At 52.1% G+C, this 20,000-nt stretch overlaps 1 protein-coding gene across 2 annotated transcripts in view; it reads left to right on the top strand.

Moving 5' to 3' along the window:
* LOC309699034 (semaphorin-6D-like) overlaps window positions 1–20,000 on the top strand; it is a 90,778-nt gene that overhangs the window by 63,129 nt on the left and 7,649 nt on the right. Inside the window, exons 19-20 of one of the 2 annotated variants that reach the window (XM_082521876.1) lie at window positions 6,222–6,280; window positions 7,710–7,763. In XM_082521876.1, the coding sequence (XP_082378002.1) occupies window positions 6,222–6,280; window positions 7,710–7,763 (113 nt within the window). The remainder of the gene's footprint in view (window positions 1–6,221; window positions 6,281–7,709; window positions 7,764–20,000) is intronic. The other variant, XM_082521877.1, reaches the window with a different exon arrangement.

The following is a 20,000-nucleotide window of genomic DNA, read 5'->3' as shown; positions in this document are numbered from 1 at the left end:
CAGGTATCTGTGTGTGTTTGCTGGAGCCTCGTGGTGAAAAATGTTTGCTTGCTTCTGTTAGAAACCATCATACCAGCACCAAGGTGATGTTGTCCATCTTTCATATACAGTCTGAGTGTTTACTGTGACGTCATCATCGTTAAACCGGAGACCGAGTCGGTCCTCTGTCGACATTCCCGGTGAAACATTTCAGGAAGCTCGTTCCGCCCCAAACAAACCGGCTCAGCGCTGAGAGGCTCACAGGCTCCTCGAGAGAGCGCAGAGGCGTGAGTCAGAGGAACGTCTGCGCCGTGAACACGTTTCACCTCCGATCAGAGAGGCTGACGCTGATCTCTGCGGCGTCTGAGGCGTCGGGCTGAAGCACAAACTGCAGCATCCATGTGAATCCCCGCAGCACTGTGGACGGCCACGAAAAATGCCCATTTGAGACGCCGCCTGAAACGCTGAGGGAGAATCGGTGATGCGAGAGCTGCCTCGGCCAATCCCTGTCCAGCAGCAAAAACACTGTAAATGGAAGACGGCAAGCTTGTTTACCAGCTTTAACCATCTCAGCCTACACACACACACACACACACACACACACACACACACATACACAGCGGTGTGTTCATCTCCTAATCAATAGGTCCACAGTGTCAGGTAGCTCGCGCCCACTCCACAGCTCTTGAGGGCCATCGATCGATCTGTGGACGCGGCGTCGGTTAGTCCGCCGGGTCCGCAGATCGATCTGATGTTGTTTTCATACGCTGGTCGGGGGAGGGGTGTTTCAGCCGCTGTAATATCATCAGCTGGGGTCCTCAGGCGGCAGGCGAGAGAACGATCACAGGAAGTGAGTGGAAACATCCCAAATTGTGAAACTGGAGCTCTTGGAGGAATCCTGCAGCTTCGGCGTGTCCTGAAGATAAAATCAGACACTTTGTGTTCTTTGAACTTATCTGCGCCTGAAACGAGTCGTCCTTGTTTCACAAAGGCAAACGGAGCTTTTCAAAATAAAGCTGTGCTCAGTGAATGATGTGAGGATGAAAGCATGTAAAGATGAAGCTCTGGTCGGATCAGTCTGAGCAAACATCTGGTCTGCACATGTGGAATAACTCAGATATTTCCTGCAGAAACACTGAAAATATCTTGACGATGAACGCAGCACGGCGCGGTTACAGTCTGCACGCTTTCCTAACACGCCTCATTTTGTACTTTCTTTTTCTCTGGAAGTGTCAGGGATTAGCTGGAAACACCGACGCTAATTTTTCCCTTCACACTCATTTGAGTGTGTGCTCTGTAGCACCGAGCCTTTCTCTCTTCATCACGAGGAATATTTGTTTCCTGTGAGTGTGTGCCGTCTGCAGGGACCTCTGCTTCGCTCCAAGCACACTTCACAAGAAAGGCTCGAGTCAGGAAGCCGCTCGCCTGGGAGCAAAACGCCGGCAGGGTGTTTGCACTCCGCCATGCTTCCTCCAACTCGTCCTGCGGCTGATTTGTTTACATCCATGCAAACGTGCAGACGGGCTCAATGTGTTTCAAGTGTACGACATCAGCTCATCATTTAACCTGAAATCACTTTATCTGAGCTTTATTCAGCACAGCATACAAGGCGTCATGTTACAGAGTGATGTGACGAGGCTTACAGGCGTGTTGCCTCTGCACATACGTGTGAAACTCAGAAACACCCTTCAGCTGCGATAACAGCTCTGCACATCAGAGGGCGCTCTGCAGCTTCCCCGCTGGCAGCACACAAACACACTGATCAGCTGATCCGAGCGGAGACGGTCACCAATACCTGCACACAGCAGGGGTTCAGGAAATGTTTCATGTCTCAGAGAAGAAAACTGTGATTTTTGACTCGTCCATAATCGGTGTTATTGATCAAATATCAGCCTGATCTATCGCTCTGGTGTCAGACAGGTTGAGTTTGTGGGTCTGCTTAGCCGTCGCCGTGCAGACTCGTTGCCTAGCTGCGCCTCACTGTGGTCCACTCACACGCCCGGCGTCCTGAGCTGTCACACCGCAGACGCTGCAGGTGGTTATTTATGATGACCATCATAGAGCTGACAGGAAATGATGGCGTCCTGCTCAGATGGCGGTGATGACGGAGGTGCAAACAGATGGTTTCAGTGTTTAGAGGAAGTCACACAGATGATCTCCACCACAGCAGCGTGAACGACACAGCGGGCGTTGCCATGCAGACGGAGCAGAGAGGATTTAAATGGACGGGGTGAGATAAAAAGGAAGCGAGCAAGGAAACGGAGAGCAAGGCGAAGCTGTGATGCAAGAGGTGGAAAGGAGGAAGATGAGAGAGGAGCAGCAGCACAAAGACAGAGGAAGAGATCTGTGTCAGGAAGACGTGCAGCCGGGTTTGTCGGCGAGATTCACGGCGCTCTGACTCAGCACTTTGGTCCGCTCACCGCAGCGTTTATGAGGTTCGTCTTGTTTAAAGTCGGGGATGGATATCTGTGGAGGACCACAGCGCTGACTCTGTGCTGACGACGGTGTTTTGTAGGATGTTTAAAACGTCTTCCTGACGCGTTGTCAGCGAGGCGTTCACGTGCAGTCAGAAATGTGGACGCTGAGTGTCGTTTCCTGGAGGATCAGAGAAAGAGTTTTGCTGCTGAGTCGTTCCAGTCGCCTGTTTTTGTCTCATTATTTTCTCACTGCTCTGCTGAAACTGAAGCTGATGTTTTTGACGTCTCATTGAAACCGAAGCACGCAGAAACCTCTGCAGCCTGAAGCCGGCACACCTGCCGGAGGCTGAGCTGCAGCTTCCGCTCTCAGAGGTGTTCCTGCAGAGCTGAAGGAGTTTCAGCCCCTCAAACTTCTGCTGAAAAGTAACAGATTCCCTCCGGGGAGAAGAAGGGATGAGTGAAGAGGAAGTTTAGCAGCTTATATAACTCCATGTGAAGACAGAAAATGGAGAAGCAGCTGCAGAATACTAAAAAAGGACAGCAGGAGGAGGAGGCAGGTAGAGAGCCAGTTACCTGAAAACATCCGTGTGGTTTAAAATCCAAACTGCACTCAGATGTTTAGGGGGCGCTCTCAGAGTCGGCCATGTTCACGCCGCTCCACCCTCCTCCCATGTCAATAACACGATCGATGAAGCATCAGCGACCCTCACAGGTCTGCCCACTTTACTGTAACAACGACTGATGACGTCATAAAACGACAGCAGCTGGAACAGCTGGCTGGGTCGCTCAGGTGGGTGATTAACGTTGCTCCTGCAGTCTGTCTGCACCTCTTATCAAGCAGCACGGCTCTGGCCTCCTCACGGCCCAAACACCTGCAGGAGACACACCTGAGCGGGTCCAGGGTTCAGTCCTGATGGTTCCACCATCGCTCTGGTCGGCATCGCAGTGCCTACTGTGTTTGACATCCCGGCTGGGAAAGGTCACATGGAGGACCGTTCATCAATGCCGGGCAGCGGTGGGCAGGGCCGGTGCCAGCAGCGTTTCCGTCCTGGGCGTGAATGTAACAGCGATGCTGTGAAAGCGCCTACGTACACATTTGTGTTCTTCAGCCGCACATGCCCGACCTGCCTCCACGCCATCAGCACCAAAACGCCATTCAGCATCAGCGGCGTTTTCTGGCTGACTGACGGAGTCTATTTCCATCCCCTCCTCCTCCTCTGAGGCGCGCCCCTCTGCGTGAGCGAGGCGTTCAGGTGCCTGAACATGGCTGGGATTTATAGCGACCTCCTCCTGTTCTCGCTCCTCACTTACAGCTCAGCCCACGCTGGTGGAAGCTGGAGCGAGCGCGGGGGTGGCACTCGCAGAGGTAAATATAGAGCGACGAGGAAGCGAGAGCAAAACGCTTCATAATAAATTCAGTTTAACGAATGTTCTGCAGCGCCCGCTCCTCCATAATTCATCCAACTTTTTTGGGTGGTGTGGTTTTATCTCTCTGGCGTGCAGACGGTCTGAGCGGGGAGGGAGAGTGTGCTCGCTGTGTACACAGGAAGCTCTGCAGACACACTCCCACGTGTGACGGCTTACAGGGGACTCCTGCTCGGGCGGCGCTGTGGGTCTGTGTGGCTGAGCTTCAGTGTTCAGAGGTGTTCCATCGAGGTCCATCGCACCCCAGCTCGGCTGAATTGTTCGACGGTATCTTCGCGCCTGAGGCGCCGGCGCCGTCCTTCCCTCTTAGATGTAGTAAGAAGAGGATCACAGGTGTCAGAGGTCACAGCGTGGACAGCACGTTTTACAGCGACGTGTTTTAGAGGCCTGCAGGTGTGTGCAGGTGACGTGTGAGGAGAACTCGGAGCCCTCAGGTGGTGTCAGGCCGCATCCATCACCTGCTGGTCGATCTCCCGTGAACACACTGACACCGGGTGGAGGAGGCGGTCTCCGTCTCAGCTGAGCTCTTTCCTGTAGCTTTCTGGGATATTCATGTGCTCCCCTTTGTTCCTCTCTCTGACACACCTGGGCAATAATAACGTTGTCACATGGTTTGTGGTGATGCGTTCGGTTCATTTAAGGTTTGGGAAGCATGGAAAACGTGCGCACGCGTGTCTCAGCGCCTCAGGAAACTGGCTGTGTTCCCTCTGTGGCTGTTGTGACAGCGTTGCATGTTTGGTCACATGTTGTTGTAAACAGTGAACATTCATCCAAATGCCTCTTTTTGTGTGTTTGTCAGTAAGTGATGAATCCATCAGACACAAAGCGGAGGAAGAGAGTAAGACAGCGAGCAGCTGCCGGACAGCTGCCAACCAGCAGGCGTGTTGGCCGTACGGGCAGAGCGTGGTAAAGAGAGCTGGAAACACGCGTGCCAGATGAAACTCGGGTGTGGGCTCGGTGCGATCGGGCTGATGGATGCTTCTGTCACAGATCGCAGCGGCGTGGCAAACCCAGCAGCTTTGTGGGCAAAGATTCCAACACCTGGAAACTCTGTGCCGGCTCCGTCTTCCTGTCGATGCTGGCTCGCTTTTCTTGTTGTTTGGAAGAAAAGCTTTGATCGCCGGACGCTGGGAGAGCGGCTCGGTAATAACTGCTGACAGATTTCAGATTTCCTGGTGAGCGTTTGAAGATGGCCCGTCTGTCCGACTGCGGTTAACGTCGAGATTAAACCTGTTCTTGTTCACACCTTCACCTGAGGCCTTTGAAGCTCAGGGTCACCTCCACGTGCACAGATGTGGAAGCCGGGCGTCCGTTGGTTATTTAGCTGTGCGTGTTTGAGCGGCACAGATCAGCTGAGAGGACGCTCACACGGCTGGTAGTGAGTCACAGCGGCAGGCAGGACAGCTGCTGAAAGCGGGTCGTACGTTCCGGCTTGGATACGCGTCCCAGCTTTCCTCTCAGCATCGTCTCCATGGTGATCATTCCTGCTGCCACCATCGTGACCCTCCCGAGCGATTGCTGTGGACGACCTTAGTCCTCGTGCGGAGGCCGATCCAGTCTCACAGTCAGAGGAGCGTAGGACACACACGGATGGTGTAAAGGCGGTGACATCATGGACGTGTGCGTACGTGAAGGCGTGACACATGTTGTAGTTTCAGGTTATTACTTTTGATCCCCAACTGAGAAGAAGTCAGTAAAAGCTGCTGATGGCCTGGGCGGAGGCTCTGAAACTGCACAGGTGACGGAGACGCTCTCCTGGGATTCATCAGACGTGTCGGTGATGCGGACAGCTGGGAGGAATGCACGCCGCGGTGATTGGACTGGGAATGTTGGGAAACTCGCTCCTGTGTTAACGTGTTTTATCTTTCTAACAGCCCACTGGTGTTTGTGTGGCGGCGGTACTCGCTCCACTTTTTTGTCCCGTGTGGCTGTGAAATCCTGATTTGTTGCCTCTTTAAAAATGGATTTGAAGGTCAGGTGGAGGCGCTGGTGGTGATGGAGTCAGAGACGGTAAACAGCAGGGACAAAACGGCGAGCAGGAGACGCCGAGCGGAAAGTAATTGACTTCATTTACAGCAGCTTTACTGATACTGTGTGTGTGTGTGTGCGCGCCTGTGTGCGTGTGTGTGTGTTTCATGGTCACTTCTTGTCCCCGTCTGTCTTCGGGCTGGACGACCTTCCTGCCTTTAATTGGACGAGCTCCTGTGGCCTTCGCACGGAGCCGTGCGCTGCAGATGAACCATGTGACAAAATCTGATTAAATGTTGTCCCAAGCCATCACCTGTCACCGATTAAGCTCCCCGGCAACAGTAACCAGCAGTGCAGCGTCTGGTTTTGTTCGATGTTTCACCGTCCTGATTGTCGTCTCCTCTCCTCCCTCTCCTTGTTCCGTGTCTGCAGGGCGGGGTTTGAGCAGGATATCGAGGGCGACCACTCGTTTCATCCGGACAGCTGCCGCGGTGAGATAAACCTGCAGGTTACACCCACAGTGCGCACGATAACAGCTGTATGCGTGTTTGTGTGGACCAAGGGTCCTGCTTACCTGCACGGTTACACCAGACTGGTTCTATAGAGGGTACCCAACTCAGACGCTGCAATGATCCCTGCAAACATCCATCTATCTATTCATCCATTCATCCATCTATTCATCCATTCATCCATCTATTCATCCATTCATCTATTCATCCATCCATCTATTCATCCATCCATCCATCCATCTATTCATCCATCTATTCATCCATCCATCCATCCATTCATTCATCCATCTATTCATCCATCCATCCATCTACTCATCCATCCATCCATTCATCCATCCATCCATTCATCCATCCATCCATTCATCCATACATCCATTCATCCATCCATACATCCATTCATCCATCCATCTACTCATCCATTCATCCATCCATCTACTCATCCATTCATCCATCGATCTATTCATCCATCCATCCATCCATTCATCCATCGATCTATTCATCCATTCATTCATCCATCGATCTATTCATCCATTCATCCATCTACTCATCCATCCATCTATTCATCCATCTATTCATCCATCCATTCATCCATCCATCTATTTATCCATCCATCTATTTATCCATCCATCTATTCATCCATTCATCCATTCATCCATCGATCTATTCATCCATCCAGTCATCCATCCATCTATTCATCCAGTCATCCATCCATCTATTCATCCATTCAACCTTCTATTCATCCATCCATCTATTCATCCATCCATCCATTCATCCATCGATCTATTCATCCATCCATCTATTCATCCATTCATCCATCCACTCATCCATCCATTCATCTATCTATTCATCCATCTACTCAGTCATCCGTCTATTCATTCATCCATCTATTCATCCATCTATTCAGTCATCCGTCTATTCATTCATCCATCTATTCATCCAGCCATCCATCCATCCATTTATCCATCTATTCATCCATTCATCCATCCATCTATTCATCCATTCATCCATCCATCTATTCATCCATTCATCCATCCATCTATTCATCCATCCTGTTTTTTTAATCTATAATATAAACCCACACACACACACACACACACACACAGTATCTCTAATCCATCAGATCAGCTCAGCTCCTGTCAGCAGGTCTGATGAGAGGGGTCTGAGTTGAACTTTCAAAATAAGAGCAGCAGCACTGTAAGTAGAAATCTGCTACGAGTGGCATGGCTTTTTTTTTGCAGTGAACTGAACAGAGTTACCATGGCAACCTGCCCAAGTAAGGTCCATGTGTGACCATATGTCAAAGCGACGAACAGGAAGTGTGACACTCAGGTCTATGCACAAACACAGAGAGGTACAGGAAGTGAAGTGGAGAATAAATGAGATGAATCTGTTTTATTTTGAATCTGTTAAGCTGACGTGTTGGCTACGACACGGAACCAGGAGTCCACCGCCGACTCCGCCTACGGTAAGAAACCTTTCTTCTTCTGTTGTTAGTGTTGATCAGAGGGCTGTGGGTCCTCACAGTGACCGTATAAACATGACCTTTTGTTACCTACATATGCAAGCGGATTAAAGGTGTGTGTAAGGACAGGCCACAGGCCACAATATGAGCAAATACGTCCTGTTACCTTCTGCTTCTGACGCTAATGAAGGTCCAAGCACTGGATGACTTTAAGATTATTCAGATGGGAATTTGAGTTAAAACGTCTGTCAGCGAGCATGGAACCTGGAGGACGTGACTCTGAGGAACGTCGTCATCTGCTAACGAGCTCCGGCTTGACCGTTGACGTACAGTAGCTCGTCGCGCGGTTTGACATCATTACCCTCGCTAGTTCCCAGCCCCACAGATCAAACGCAGCTGCCTGCTCTGTATTCAGGCTGCAGCTCGGCTGCTACCTGCCTGTCAGGAGTCCTGCTGGGAAGCCGGCTGGCGTATTGTCATTCAGAGCGCCGGCAGACCCACGCAGTGAATCCATTAAGGCTCCCGGAGCTGCATTACTGTGATTAAAGCCGGAGAGGGGACAGGCGTGAACGTCGCTGATAGGCGCTCTACTTGACACCAGCCGACTTCGTCTTTCAGGAGTGCGTCGAGTGTTCTCGAGAGGCGGCGGCACGTCAGCAGCCACAATAGCAGTGATGAAATGGAGAAAGGTGAACGGAGCGGGTCACCGTGCTGCGAAGGGGAATCAGGAGGAAGTGAGGAGATGAAGGAGCGCATAGTAAAACATCACAGACGTAATCAGGTCTGACAGGCCGGCTGAGCTCCTGTAGGCCACGCCCTGTAAGCGACTGCAAGCCACTTTGGAGCCCACCTCCACCCCAGCTGTGCTCATGATGTCACTGTTTGATGGCTGTGATATGTGACTGAGTTATCACCTGCGTGTGTGTGTGTGCATGGAGCTGATATTAACATGTATGAGCCATGTGTGAGTCTCCAGTGGGAACTTTTCCTTGTTCACACGTCAGCCTCGGCGTGTCCTGTTTGTCGAGTGAAGCTGTGTTTGACATCAGGACCTCGAGTGTGACGAGCAGCATGTGAAACGTCGGTTTTTCTGAGCTGCATCCATGTGTGTGATGTTTGTGCACGCAGCAGTGCGAGCGTGATGCTGTGTGCACGCCGGCTGCGCTCAGGTGTTTGTGCACTTCAGCTCCGCCCCTCATTTGCCTCGTAAATCGGTGAAACGGCAGCAGGAAGCGAGCATAAAGCCGCAGCCTGCAGTCATGTACACGCCGGGTTAGAGAACAAAGACTTCCCCGTAATCAATACCCGTGTGCAGGCGATTAGCCCCGACTGACTGAAATGATTGTAGACGTAGCAGATGCGAAGCAGCGGGGACGCTCCGACGTGCTCGCAGGGATTCGTCTCCTGACTCGAGCTAATCGTATCGTCATTAACTCTCCTTTTAGTTTCAGGGTTTATTGATGCCTGCGGGGATCGCACCGCAGCTCGATAAAGATGCAGGGTGACTCTGTCCGTGCTCGGCGCCGCACCCGTTTTTCACACTCAGTGTGGAGCTCTGATTGTAAGAGAGCTGCTGCTGCTGCCCTGGTGGCCTGATAGCAGGCACCTCCTTCATAATGGTGTCTGAACCATTAACTTCCTGGTGTCGGGCAGCCGGGTGTGAAGGACTCAGACAACAATGAATGAGTGATGTTTGAGCACACGTTCATCCACAGCGCCACGCTAGAGTGGCTGTCGTTACTGTAATGACATCGTTTTGCAGGGAACGGTTCCCATAACGACGTTTTCTCTGCAAATTGGTTCTTTAATGCCGTGCGACGCAGCCCCGTGGACTCGCTGCACTGAGATTGGCCTCATGCAGCAGTGCACTCTTTTCATTAGAGGAGCGCCGGTGTTCTGGGAATCCATCCTACCTGACAAACCATCCTACCCGTTGTTTCTGCGCATGCGCACAACACGAAATGAAGTGCCAAACCATCCTACCTTTGTGAATGTGAGCTACAAGCATACTCTGATGGGCAACGTTAAGTGGCAAACCGTCATACCTACTTAAATTGTGCTGGAATTGCTCTGTGACAGCAGAAATGTGCATAAACTACTTACTGTAGGACGATTTGTCAGAACACCGGCGCTGTGAGTCGTGCAGACGCCGGTGCTTCCTGGGTGACGTGACTGCGGTTTGTGCGCGTTCCTGATCGTAGGACGGCCGATCCAGGAAATGAAGTTTGTGCTGTTAGCGTGGGTCCGACAGACCGGGCTCCGGTCGGAGCTCACACGCCTGTCAGACTGACAGGCGTCACGGATGATGATGTAAAACCACGAGAACGATCATCAAACTTCTCAGCTGCTGGTTTGCGATGTCAGTTTGTCCTGCTGACGGGACACGCGTGAACTCGTCCTCACCGAGAAGCGAGCGCCGCGATCGGCCGCGGACCCAAGCGGTCTGAGGGGGTTTGTGCTGCCGCGGGGAGGAGATGGCGTCCGGCGTTCTTCCATCTTTTTAATGACATGAAAGTGAGCGCTGACATTTAAAGGACGCTCGCAGCTCTGACCTGTTCAGTGTCTTATGGTGACATTTGTTTGAAGGTTTGTCAGAGATATCTCAGAATCACTTCTCTGATCCTCCAACTGCATCAGTGGCTCCCAACAAAGACTGTATATAAAAGATGGAGGCTCACCTGCAGCTCTAACACCTGGCTCCTGGCTCCTCCCTGTATCTGAAACCTCGCAATACGCCCCCCATCAACCTGCGCCTGTAGCATGTCAGCTTCTTAGGACGGAATGGACGAACAGTACTCACGGTATTCGGGTACTCAGTACTCACAGTACTCTCAGTACTCACAGTAACCCCAAATTGCTCTCCGATGCATCCACCGGAGTATGAATGTGGGTGAATGCACAAGTTGTGTAAAGCAATTTGATGCTCAGAAGAGTAGAAAAGCGCTATATAAGAACCAGTCCATTTACTCAGGTACTCAGTACTCACAGTACTCGCACTTCTCTCAGTACTCAGTACTCTGAGTACTCTACCTGGTGCTGTGAGTTTCTTCAGCAGTCTGTCTCTGTGAGATCCGCAGAGCTCGCGGCGCTCACCTTAACCTGTTGCAGCTGATCATGTGACATCTGTTAGCAGGGGCGGGGCCTCGAGCTGTCTGCTCAGGGGTCACATTCATATCACCATAGCAACGCTGTTAGTGATCACACACACACTTTCAGCCTGCATCGCTGCTGTAGCTCACAGGAGCGTGGGAGGTTGTTGTTATAGGGCTTTGGAGCGTGACGTCACGGGGGTGGGCGTGGAAAGGATTTTGGCCCGATCCGCCATTTTGGGGGTCTAAGTAAGGAGCGAAAGCATAGCCATGGTTCGTACTTGCTGTGCGGTCGGCTGCAATGTTCGATCTTACGACCGGCACGGGAATAAGTTTGGATTGTCTTTTTATGCTTTCCCAACCTGGAAGCAACATGAAGGAGCTCATGTATCGGATATTACCAAACGAAGGCGTCTAGCCTGGATAGCAGCCGTGAGACGAACTGATATCAAGTTCTGTTACGTCTCCAGATATCAGCTGGTGTGCTCAAGACATTTTCATTCCGGTAAGTTCTAAATATGTTCACATCACACTTTATAGCTGAATAATATCATCGTCTCGGAAGTTATATAAATTGCGATCAAACATAGAATGGAGTGACTTGATTGGTTGATGTAAAGACAATAAATGAAATGAGACAGGAAGGACACAAATTGGCGTTAATAATTTGCCCGATTATCAATGTGTTAACTTGCATGTACTTTACAATTATGGGCATATAATATGATAACGATATTTTAGCAGTTAAATGATAAATGTGTAACATTAATTATGGTGGGGGGTGGAAAATGGCTATTTCACTCGATGCACTCCAGCTGACTTCCTTTGACGACGTACTCAGAGTTTGGCGGCTTGAAAATAGCCAAATCTTGCACCCAGCCATTTGTAAATTGGATGTGCGCCTCCAGTGACTTGTAATTACGAAACTGGTTCGCTGTGTAAGCGCTTACTCCACAAACAAGATACGTGAAGATATCGGGGTAGGACAGTGGCGGTAAGTCGTCTGGGTCTTTACTCCACTGCCGTATTTCATATGGGTCCAGATTTGCGATGCACTCTATTTTTTTTCAAGTACCGCTGCTTCGCCTCTGGACGCAATCGGTCTCTATACCGTCCGTTTTCTTTTGAGCTGCTTTTAAGCATGTTTCTTGTCGTCGTCGTTCCAACACAGTGTGTTTGCTTTGATTCGTAGACCCCGAAAATGGAGCTGCGCTCCCACAATGCATTGCGGCGTGACGTCAACTCCAAAGCCCTATTGGGAGCTGCTGTTACTGTGTGTGTGTGTGTGTGCGTGTGTGTGTGCGTGTGTGTGTGCGTGCGTGTGTGTGTGTGTGTGTGTGTGTGTGCGTGTGTGTGTGTGTGTGTGTGTGTGTGTGTGTGTGTGTGTGCGTGTGTGTGTGTGTGTGTGTGTGTGTGTGCGCGCGTGCGTGGTGGGGGGGGTGCACCTCCCCGCCGGCAAGCCTCAAGGTTTACGAGGACGCTCTGAGACGTGTGACCTGTAGTTTAGCTGCAGACTTTGTTGTGCGTGTCGTGTTGCAGCTCAGGACGGCGTGAACGAGCACCGCCTTTATCTCTGTGGTAGAAAGCAGTAGCCTCGCCACACGCCCTCCAGAAGAGACGACATCCTAATTACAGTGTGTGCGCCGATGACACCGAGCGTGTGATTACAGCAGCGCGCTGACGGCTCCAGCGCACAAAAACAAAAGCGTGTGTGTCGCCTAAAGTGTGAAGCGTGTGTGATCATGTGTTTGCCAAATGCTTTGGCGAGAGCGTTTGCATCTCAGAGTGTGTGAGAGCAGGAAAAAGAGCCGTCACAGTGTGTTAAAGTGCTTTTTAATGAGCTGGAGCTCTTACAAATGGACTGAGCGTGTCGTGTGGCTCACGCTGAAAAGGCGGCGATGAGAGCTGTTAGGAAGCAGCCAGAAGCTGTTGTGTTGACGCTAATTGTCTTCATTTTCTCCGACTGAAAGCAGCTTCGCTGGACAGATTTCAGGCGGCCGTTTGTTGCTAACGAGCGCCCGCCTTCTTCAAGTGATGGCGCTGATAGCTTTGACGCTTCCGGCTCTCAGAACAGGAAGTGACAGGGAGAGTGAGACAGGGGGTGAGCTCTGTGTGTGATGGTGCTGGGTGTCTCCACCCTGCAGTGGCTCTGGTGCTTAGACATGGTCACAGGTGAGGGGAGGAGCAGAGTGTGATGGTGACAGCGTCACCTAGACCAGCCCTCGCCCCAAAAAGGTATGCTGGAGTTTTCCTCCCCACTGTCGCCAAGCGCTTGCTGGCCTGTTATGGTGCAATTGTTGGGGTTTCCCTGTGTTATTCCAGGGGCTCTACCTTACAGTACAAAGCAGCCTGAGGCAGGCGTCATCATGGAGAAGTGATGGAACTGTGTCACAGCGGGGACATGGGGACACAGGGAGGACACAGCGGGGACACAGGGAGGACACAGCGGGGACACAGGGGGGACACAGCGGGGACACAGGGAAACACAGCGGGGACACAGGGAAACACAGCGGGGACACAGCGGGGACACAGGGAAACACAGCGGGGACACAGGGGACACAGCGGGGACACAGGAAACACAGCGGGGACACAGGAGGACACAGCGGGGACACAGGGAAACACAGCGGGGACACAGGGGACACAGCGGGGACACAGGAAACACAGCGGGGACACAGGAGGACACAGCGGGGACACAGGGAGACACAGCGAGGACACAGCGGGTCACAGGGAGACACAGCGGGTCACAGGAGGACACATGGGGACACAGGGGGCACAGGAGGACACAGCGGGACACGGGGCACAGCGGGGACACAGGGAGACACGGGGACGAAGCGGGGCACAGGGAGACAGCGGGGACACAGGGAGACACAGCGGGGGGACACAGGGAGACACAGCAGGACACAGGGGGACACAGCGGGGCACAGGGAGACACAGGGGGCACAGTTGGACACAGGGAGACACAGCAGGGATACAGCGGGTACACAGGGAGACACAGCACGGGCACAGGGGGACACAGGGAGAGACAGAGGGACACAGCGGGGACACAGGGAGACATAGCGGGGATACAGTGGGTACACAGGGAGACACAGGGGGGCACAGGGAGACAGCGGGGACACAGGGAGAGACAGCAGGACACAGGGTGGCACAGGGGGACACAGCGGGGACACATCAGAGGACACATGGAGACACGGTGGGGACACAGGGGGGCACAGGGAGACATAGCGGGGATACAGCGGGTACACAGTGGGACACAGGGAGACAGCGGGGACACAGGGAGAGACAGCGGGGACACAGGGGGACACAGCGGGGATACAGCGGGGACACATCAGGGGACACAGGGAGACACAGTGGGGGCACAGGGGGACACAGCGGGGATACATCAGGGGACACAGTGGGACACAGGGGGACACAGCGGGGATACAGCGGGGACACATCAGGGGATACAGCGGGGATACAGCGGGGACACAGCAGGGGACACAGCGGGGACACAGTGGGACACATCAGGGGATACAGCGGGGACACAGCAGGGGACACAGCGGGGACACAGTGGGACCCAGGGAGACACAGTGGGGGCACAGGGGGACACAGGGGGACACAGCGGGGGACAGGGGAGTGGGCACCTCAGTGTGTGTGTGTGTGTGTGTGTAGCACCTATAATGACTTCGTGAGGATGCCTCCATCACAGATCTTTTGGATTTTGAGACATGATGCTGAGGTTGGCTAAAGGTGAGAATGAAACATGAGTTCAGGTGAATGTAGGACACTTTGAAGTGCCGATGACTCGTCTGTGTTTCTCTTCTTCAAACTTCAAAAAGCTGTTTGACTTTTCCAGCACCGAGTCAGCAACGAGGGGCTTCATTAGAAGGTCCTCACAAACATGCCAGGACAAACACCTGTGTGTGTGTGTGTGTGTGTGTGTGTGTGTGTGTGTGTGTGTGTGAGTGTGTTTTTGCTGCTGTCTCTTTGCTGACCTTCCCTCATCAGTCTTGATTGACTTGACCAATCAGCAGTCTGCAGTCTCTTCACGGCACACACCCACACACACACAGTGAGACACCCACATAGATTGATCTGGTCGATGAAAACACAATATGGAGCTCAGTCAACAACAAGAAGCACACAGCCGGAGGTGTTTCACACCGTTAGGTGTGTGTCCGTGTGTGTACACGGTACATGTTGTGTACATATAAGCTCATATATATCTTGTGTATACAAAGTGCAGGTCTCTGGCGTCACTGGGCGGATGGATACGTGATGTCTCCACAGTTCATCCAAACAGGCGAGCTGCGTCGGGTTCGACGGCGCCCTTGGGCGTGTGTGCTGCTGTTTCTGAGGCGGGCACAAAGCCAATGTCTCTAAATGTTCCCCGTCGGTCGTCTGACCTCTGAGCGTGGCGCTAGGAGGGGCCAGCTGTTTACCTCTGTGCAGGTGTGAGAAAGATGATGCTCGGCGCTAAGCTAACAGAGACGGGAAGGAGCCTGCGCTCTCCTGCTCCTGCCGAGCTGAGCAGGAGAGCGCAGCGTGGGGACTGAAGACGCCGTTTTATGTTGTTTCCCGCACATGAAGGAAAGCAGCTGTTTAATACGTCAGCTGAGAAACCGGCAGCGTGGCAAGCTTCATACGTGTCTGATGACAACGGTGGACGTCATCAGGGTAACGTAATGAGTGAGGGCAGCTTCAGACCTGAAAGTGTGACGGAGTGTAGAGGACGCACACATACTCCACAAAGGAAATGGACTCACGTGTCCTGACAAAGATGCCATTAAATGCCACTAAAGGCTTGAGCGTACTAATACTCAGTGCTGCCTGCATCATCACTCCGTCACCGTGGTTACTTTCATGTTGCTGTGGCTGCAGCTGCTGATGGCGAGCGTTGTGTCAGAGCGCACTCAGAGGTTTGTTTCCCGTAAGTCGAGCTGCTGAACGATGCATCAAAAATAGCAGCAGCTGAAAATCCAATCAAAACTGGAGCTCAGAGGAAGCTGTGAGCCCACAGCCTGACTCTGTGAACATGACCCTGTAGTACCATGTCACCCTGTTAGAGCACTTCACTCTCGCACTGCAGGCCTACTTGTTGTTCCTGGAGTATTTAAAAGTAGAGGCAGAGCCTTCAGCTTCTGTGGAACCAGCTTCCAGTTTGGATTCAGGAGACACTATCTCTACTTTTAAGATTTCCTTTTTGCTAAAGGCTGCAGCTGCTCGCTTGCAGCTGCTCGGCTGCAGCTGCGGTTTCACTTTCTTTAATGACAGAGACGATCCCAAATCCAGGAAGTTTACTGACGTCATAAAAACTGTTGCTGAGATGTTTTCTCTCATTTTACAAGCTGAAGGTTCATATTCGGACCTTTAAACACCTGAAATTCTGCATGTGGCTCTGCGATGGTCAGCACCACAGAGGCCACGGCAGGTCAGTCCATCACCATCATCATCATCATCAGGGCCTAATGTGGTGCTTTACCACACTCGCGTGGACGGATCCAGAACATCGTCCAATGAGAGCGCGTTTCTCCCGTCTGCAGAGCGACATCAGAGCCGATCACAGGGACGCACAAGCTTTCTGGAGTAAAATAAAAAATGAAATGTGCGGCTTCTATTTGGGAAACAGAAAGTTGCAGCCAGCAGCAGCTCGTCCACACGTACCTGAGAGCACCTGAGATCATTTACAGTCTGAACATAATCCTGAGGTCCAGCTAGAGCCGTGTGCTGGCGCCCTCTACAGGCCGTGCTGCTGTAGGCCCTGTCGATTTCAGGTGTTGGTTAAACACGAAGGATCCTCCCAGTTTCACTTCCTCAGCTGGTACGACGGCATCATTGTTATTCACCACACACCTGACACACGCACGCTGTAGGAGTGTGTCAGGTGTGAATTATCTGACCTTTACAGTCAGCAGGATTGTGTGTGTTTCAATGGCAAAGCAAAAAATTCAAACTTGACAAGGTCTCTCCTCTCTTCCTGTCTCCTCTCTCCTCTCTTCCTGTCTCCTCTCTTCCTGTCTCCTCTCTCCTCTCTTCCTCTCTCCTCTCTTCCTGTCTCCTCTTTCCTCCTTCATCTGCACTCTCTCTCTCTCCCCCCTTTAATCCATGTCTGTCATTGCTCGCTCTGTCTCTCCTTCATCGCCCTCCTCGCTGCTCCCTCCTCCTCCTCAGCCTCTGTCACTGGTGTCTGGCTCAGTGTGAATACCAATGGAGAATGAGTGGGCGAGAGAGCAGCAGAGGCAGAGAGAGAGCATGCTAATAGGGCAGAAGTTTCTGGAACTTGACTCCCGCGTTTGGCTCGTCCGCCTCGGCCTCAGAGCCGCCGCTCACGCCTTCTGAGGAGGAGCAACAGATGTGCGAGGCGTCTGCACTGAAGCACAGTCAGCCATCAGAGTAGCAGAGGCTCGGCTGTTTTCTCAGAGGTCTAAAACGACATTTATCTGCCGTCTTTGTCACCGCATAGTCATAAATCAACACAGTGCACGTTAGCTAAAACATGCCGCTAGCAACCAGGCTAACTTAGCATGCTAGCGTTACAGCTGTATCCTTGAGCTAAAACTCATGAAAAGCTTCAGTTGGCGAACTCGGGCCTCTACGTGACTCACACCCAGCGAGTCTGATATCACACGGGCCAAAACGCAGCAGTTCGGTCATATTCGGACTTATGGCCTCAGGAAACTTTCAGGGTCATGCTGGGAGGAGCTGTGATCACACATGCACACGCCTACGTCACCACGCCGTGCACACCCACACACACGCAGACTGAAAACACAGGCAGGAAAAAGGGTGTTTTGGTGAAATCCAAAAGCATTTAACACATAAGCTACAGCTACATCCTCTGACACCACCTTACATCCACCTGTAACTCAGTCTTCAGCCCGTGTGACCTCACTGAGTCACATGATGACAGAGTGGGTCACTGACTCTTAGGACCTCCCCCTCTGGGGTGAGACAGCTGCAGTGCAGATGTTTCAGACGTGGAGGTGCCGCTGCGTGTCAGTGTTGCGCGTCCCTAAAGCCAGACTTCCTCTCTTGGCGGCCGGTACGCCACAGCGATGCACCCCTGGCTCTGACGTCCTCACACTCAGGTCACACATCCGTCTGCGTGTCGCCGTGCCGTCAGTCGTGCAGTTAATCTTCTTCCTTACAGAAGTGTTTTTAATCATGGGTGCGATGGCTTCGTGCTGAATCTGCTTAGAGTGGCTCATTTGTTTGATTGATTTCACTTGATTTTCTGGGACAGGAAGAGCTCGTGTATTGATCTGAGCTGCAAAGAGGAGACAGGAGCGAGCAGAGGAGTATGAGGAGAGAGATGGAGAGAGATGGAGGGAGGCATAAAGCCGTATGAGGCAGACAGATAAAAGGACACAGAGAGGGAAAAGCTGAAGTTTCAGAGTGAAAGAAAAGAGCAAACAGTGACAGAAGAAGCGAGAAGACTGCACCCAGAAGATTTCACCCGCCACGCCACAAAGTTGTTTTTCCAATCCAGGCTGACAGCAGAGAGGGAGGAACTTTGAAAGTGACGGAGCAGAGAGAGACAGAAACAAAGAGCGAGGGCAGAGAATGAAACACTTCTGTGTCGGGCTGCAATTAGCATAATATTTTTCTCTGTGCGTCTCCATCATCCTATTTATATCTGTCAGAGCGAAGGACGGAGATGAAAGAGTGCAAATAACGAACATGAAATCGTGGCTGTTAGACACAGGGGAGTGTGTGTGTGTGTGTGTGTGTGTGTGTGTGTGTGTGTGTGTGTGTGTGTGTGTGTGTGTGTTAATCCTGGCTGGACGTGTAATGACTGTTCGCTCTATTTCAACAGTATTTTGCATAAAAGACAAATTTCTTCCGCGGTGTCTCGTATCAAAGTGAAGCTTCGGAGGCCCCGGGGCGATGCTGGCTTTGAGGTTAGAGATGGTTGCCAGTTCGAGTCCTGCGCCAGCAGGGAATGGGAATAAACCCCTCCCCCCTGACGACCAGCAGTGCAGGGCGTGAAATTAGCTTTTTGTTTCTGGGGGTATATTTGGCCCTTTGATCGGGTTTTCGGGGATGAGCAGCTCCTTCTGAGCGACTGAGACGAGCTATGAAATAATAAGAGGGAGCGAGCGGCGCCGAAAAGCAGCACGCCGCCTAAATGTGATGCATCGAGCTGCAGCAGGCGTCACTGAAAACCCTCACCTCCTGGTAATGAGGCGCTAAGGTGGGAGTCTATGGGTGGGACCCAGAAACAAGCTAGCTTGCATGCTAGTTCCAGCGTAAATGCGTTTTTACTGCAGCTGCTGTCGGACGCTTACCTGCCGACGGCCAGGTGAACAGCTCAGTATCATAACACCTGTGCTGGATTACAGGGGTGACGCAGACCCACAGATATCAGCTGTTTGACGATATCACAGCGTTAGCATTGATAACAGCTGATGCATGAACATAAAGTGAGGTAGAGAATGCTACAAGTGTCCACTAGAGGGCGCTCTGCAGCTGACCCGTTGACTGCACACGGCGGGCTGCGACAGGTGAACGGGATCATTTTTCAGATGCTTGGTCAGGTGACTGTGTTTGGTGTGTCAGACGTTTACATGGCCAAACATCGCTGAGAGAAACAGCCATCCGGCTCAACCTCAGCCGCTCCTCACATGTCAAACTCCATCAGCACTCCGGAGGGTTTCCCCCTAAACGCTCCTGATACGTCCTTGAAATAAAACGTTCCCTCCTGATCCTGCTACAAAGAGAGGTTTACCGCCAGGTTTCCATTCGCCCTCTAACATCTGCTTTATTGAAACGATCCATCAGCGCGTGAACAGGACGGCTTCGTTCGCTTCAGCAGAACAAATAAAGGCTGAAGTGGAAGCATGTAAAATCATCCCTGAGCCTCGGAGACCTTTCCTGCCACCAGTCAGCAGCTGAAGGCGTTCGGAGCGAGCACCGAGAGCGTCCGCGAGGTAAATCAACCTGTCAGTCAGCCGGTCTGCGGCGCGCGGCGCTCTGAATGTGAAGCAGGAGCACGCTGCTCGATCGGGAGGAAACAAAAGTCACAGCTTTCATCTGTGGAAGCGTTTAATCAGGCACACTGCTGCAGAAAACGCTGTCACTTAAAACAGGAAGAATCAGGTCTGACATGACCTCACTTCCTCTGACTGCCACAAGATGTCGCTCCAATAAAACGGAATGATTTAGAGGGTTTGTG

Source organism: Aulonocara stuartgranti, assembly GCF_965226115.1.
Source record: "Aulonocara stuartgranti genome assembly, chromosome: 22".
In the NCBI taxonomy this organism is placed as follows: Eukaryota; Metazoa; Chordata; class Actinopteri; order Cichliformes; family Cichlidae; genus Aulonocara; species Aulonocara stuartgranti.
This window is presented reverse-complemented; position numbering and strand designations above follow the sequence as displayed.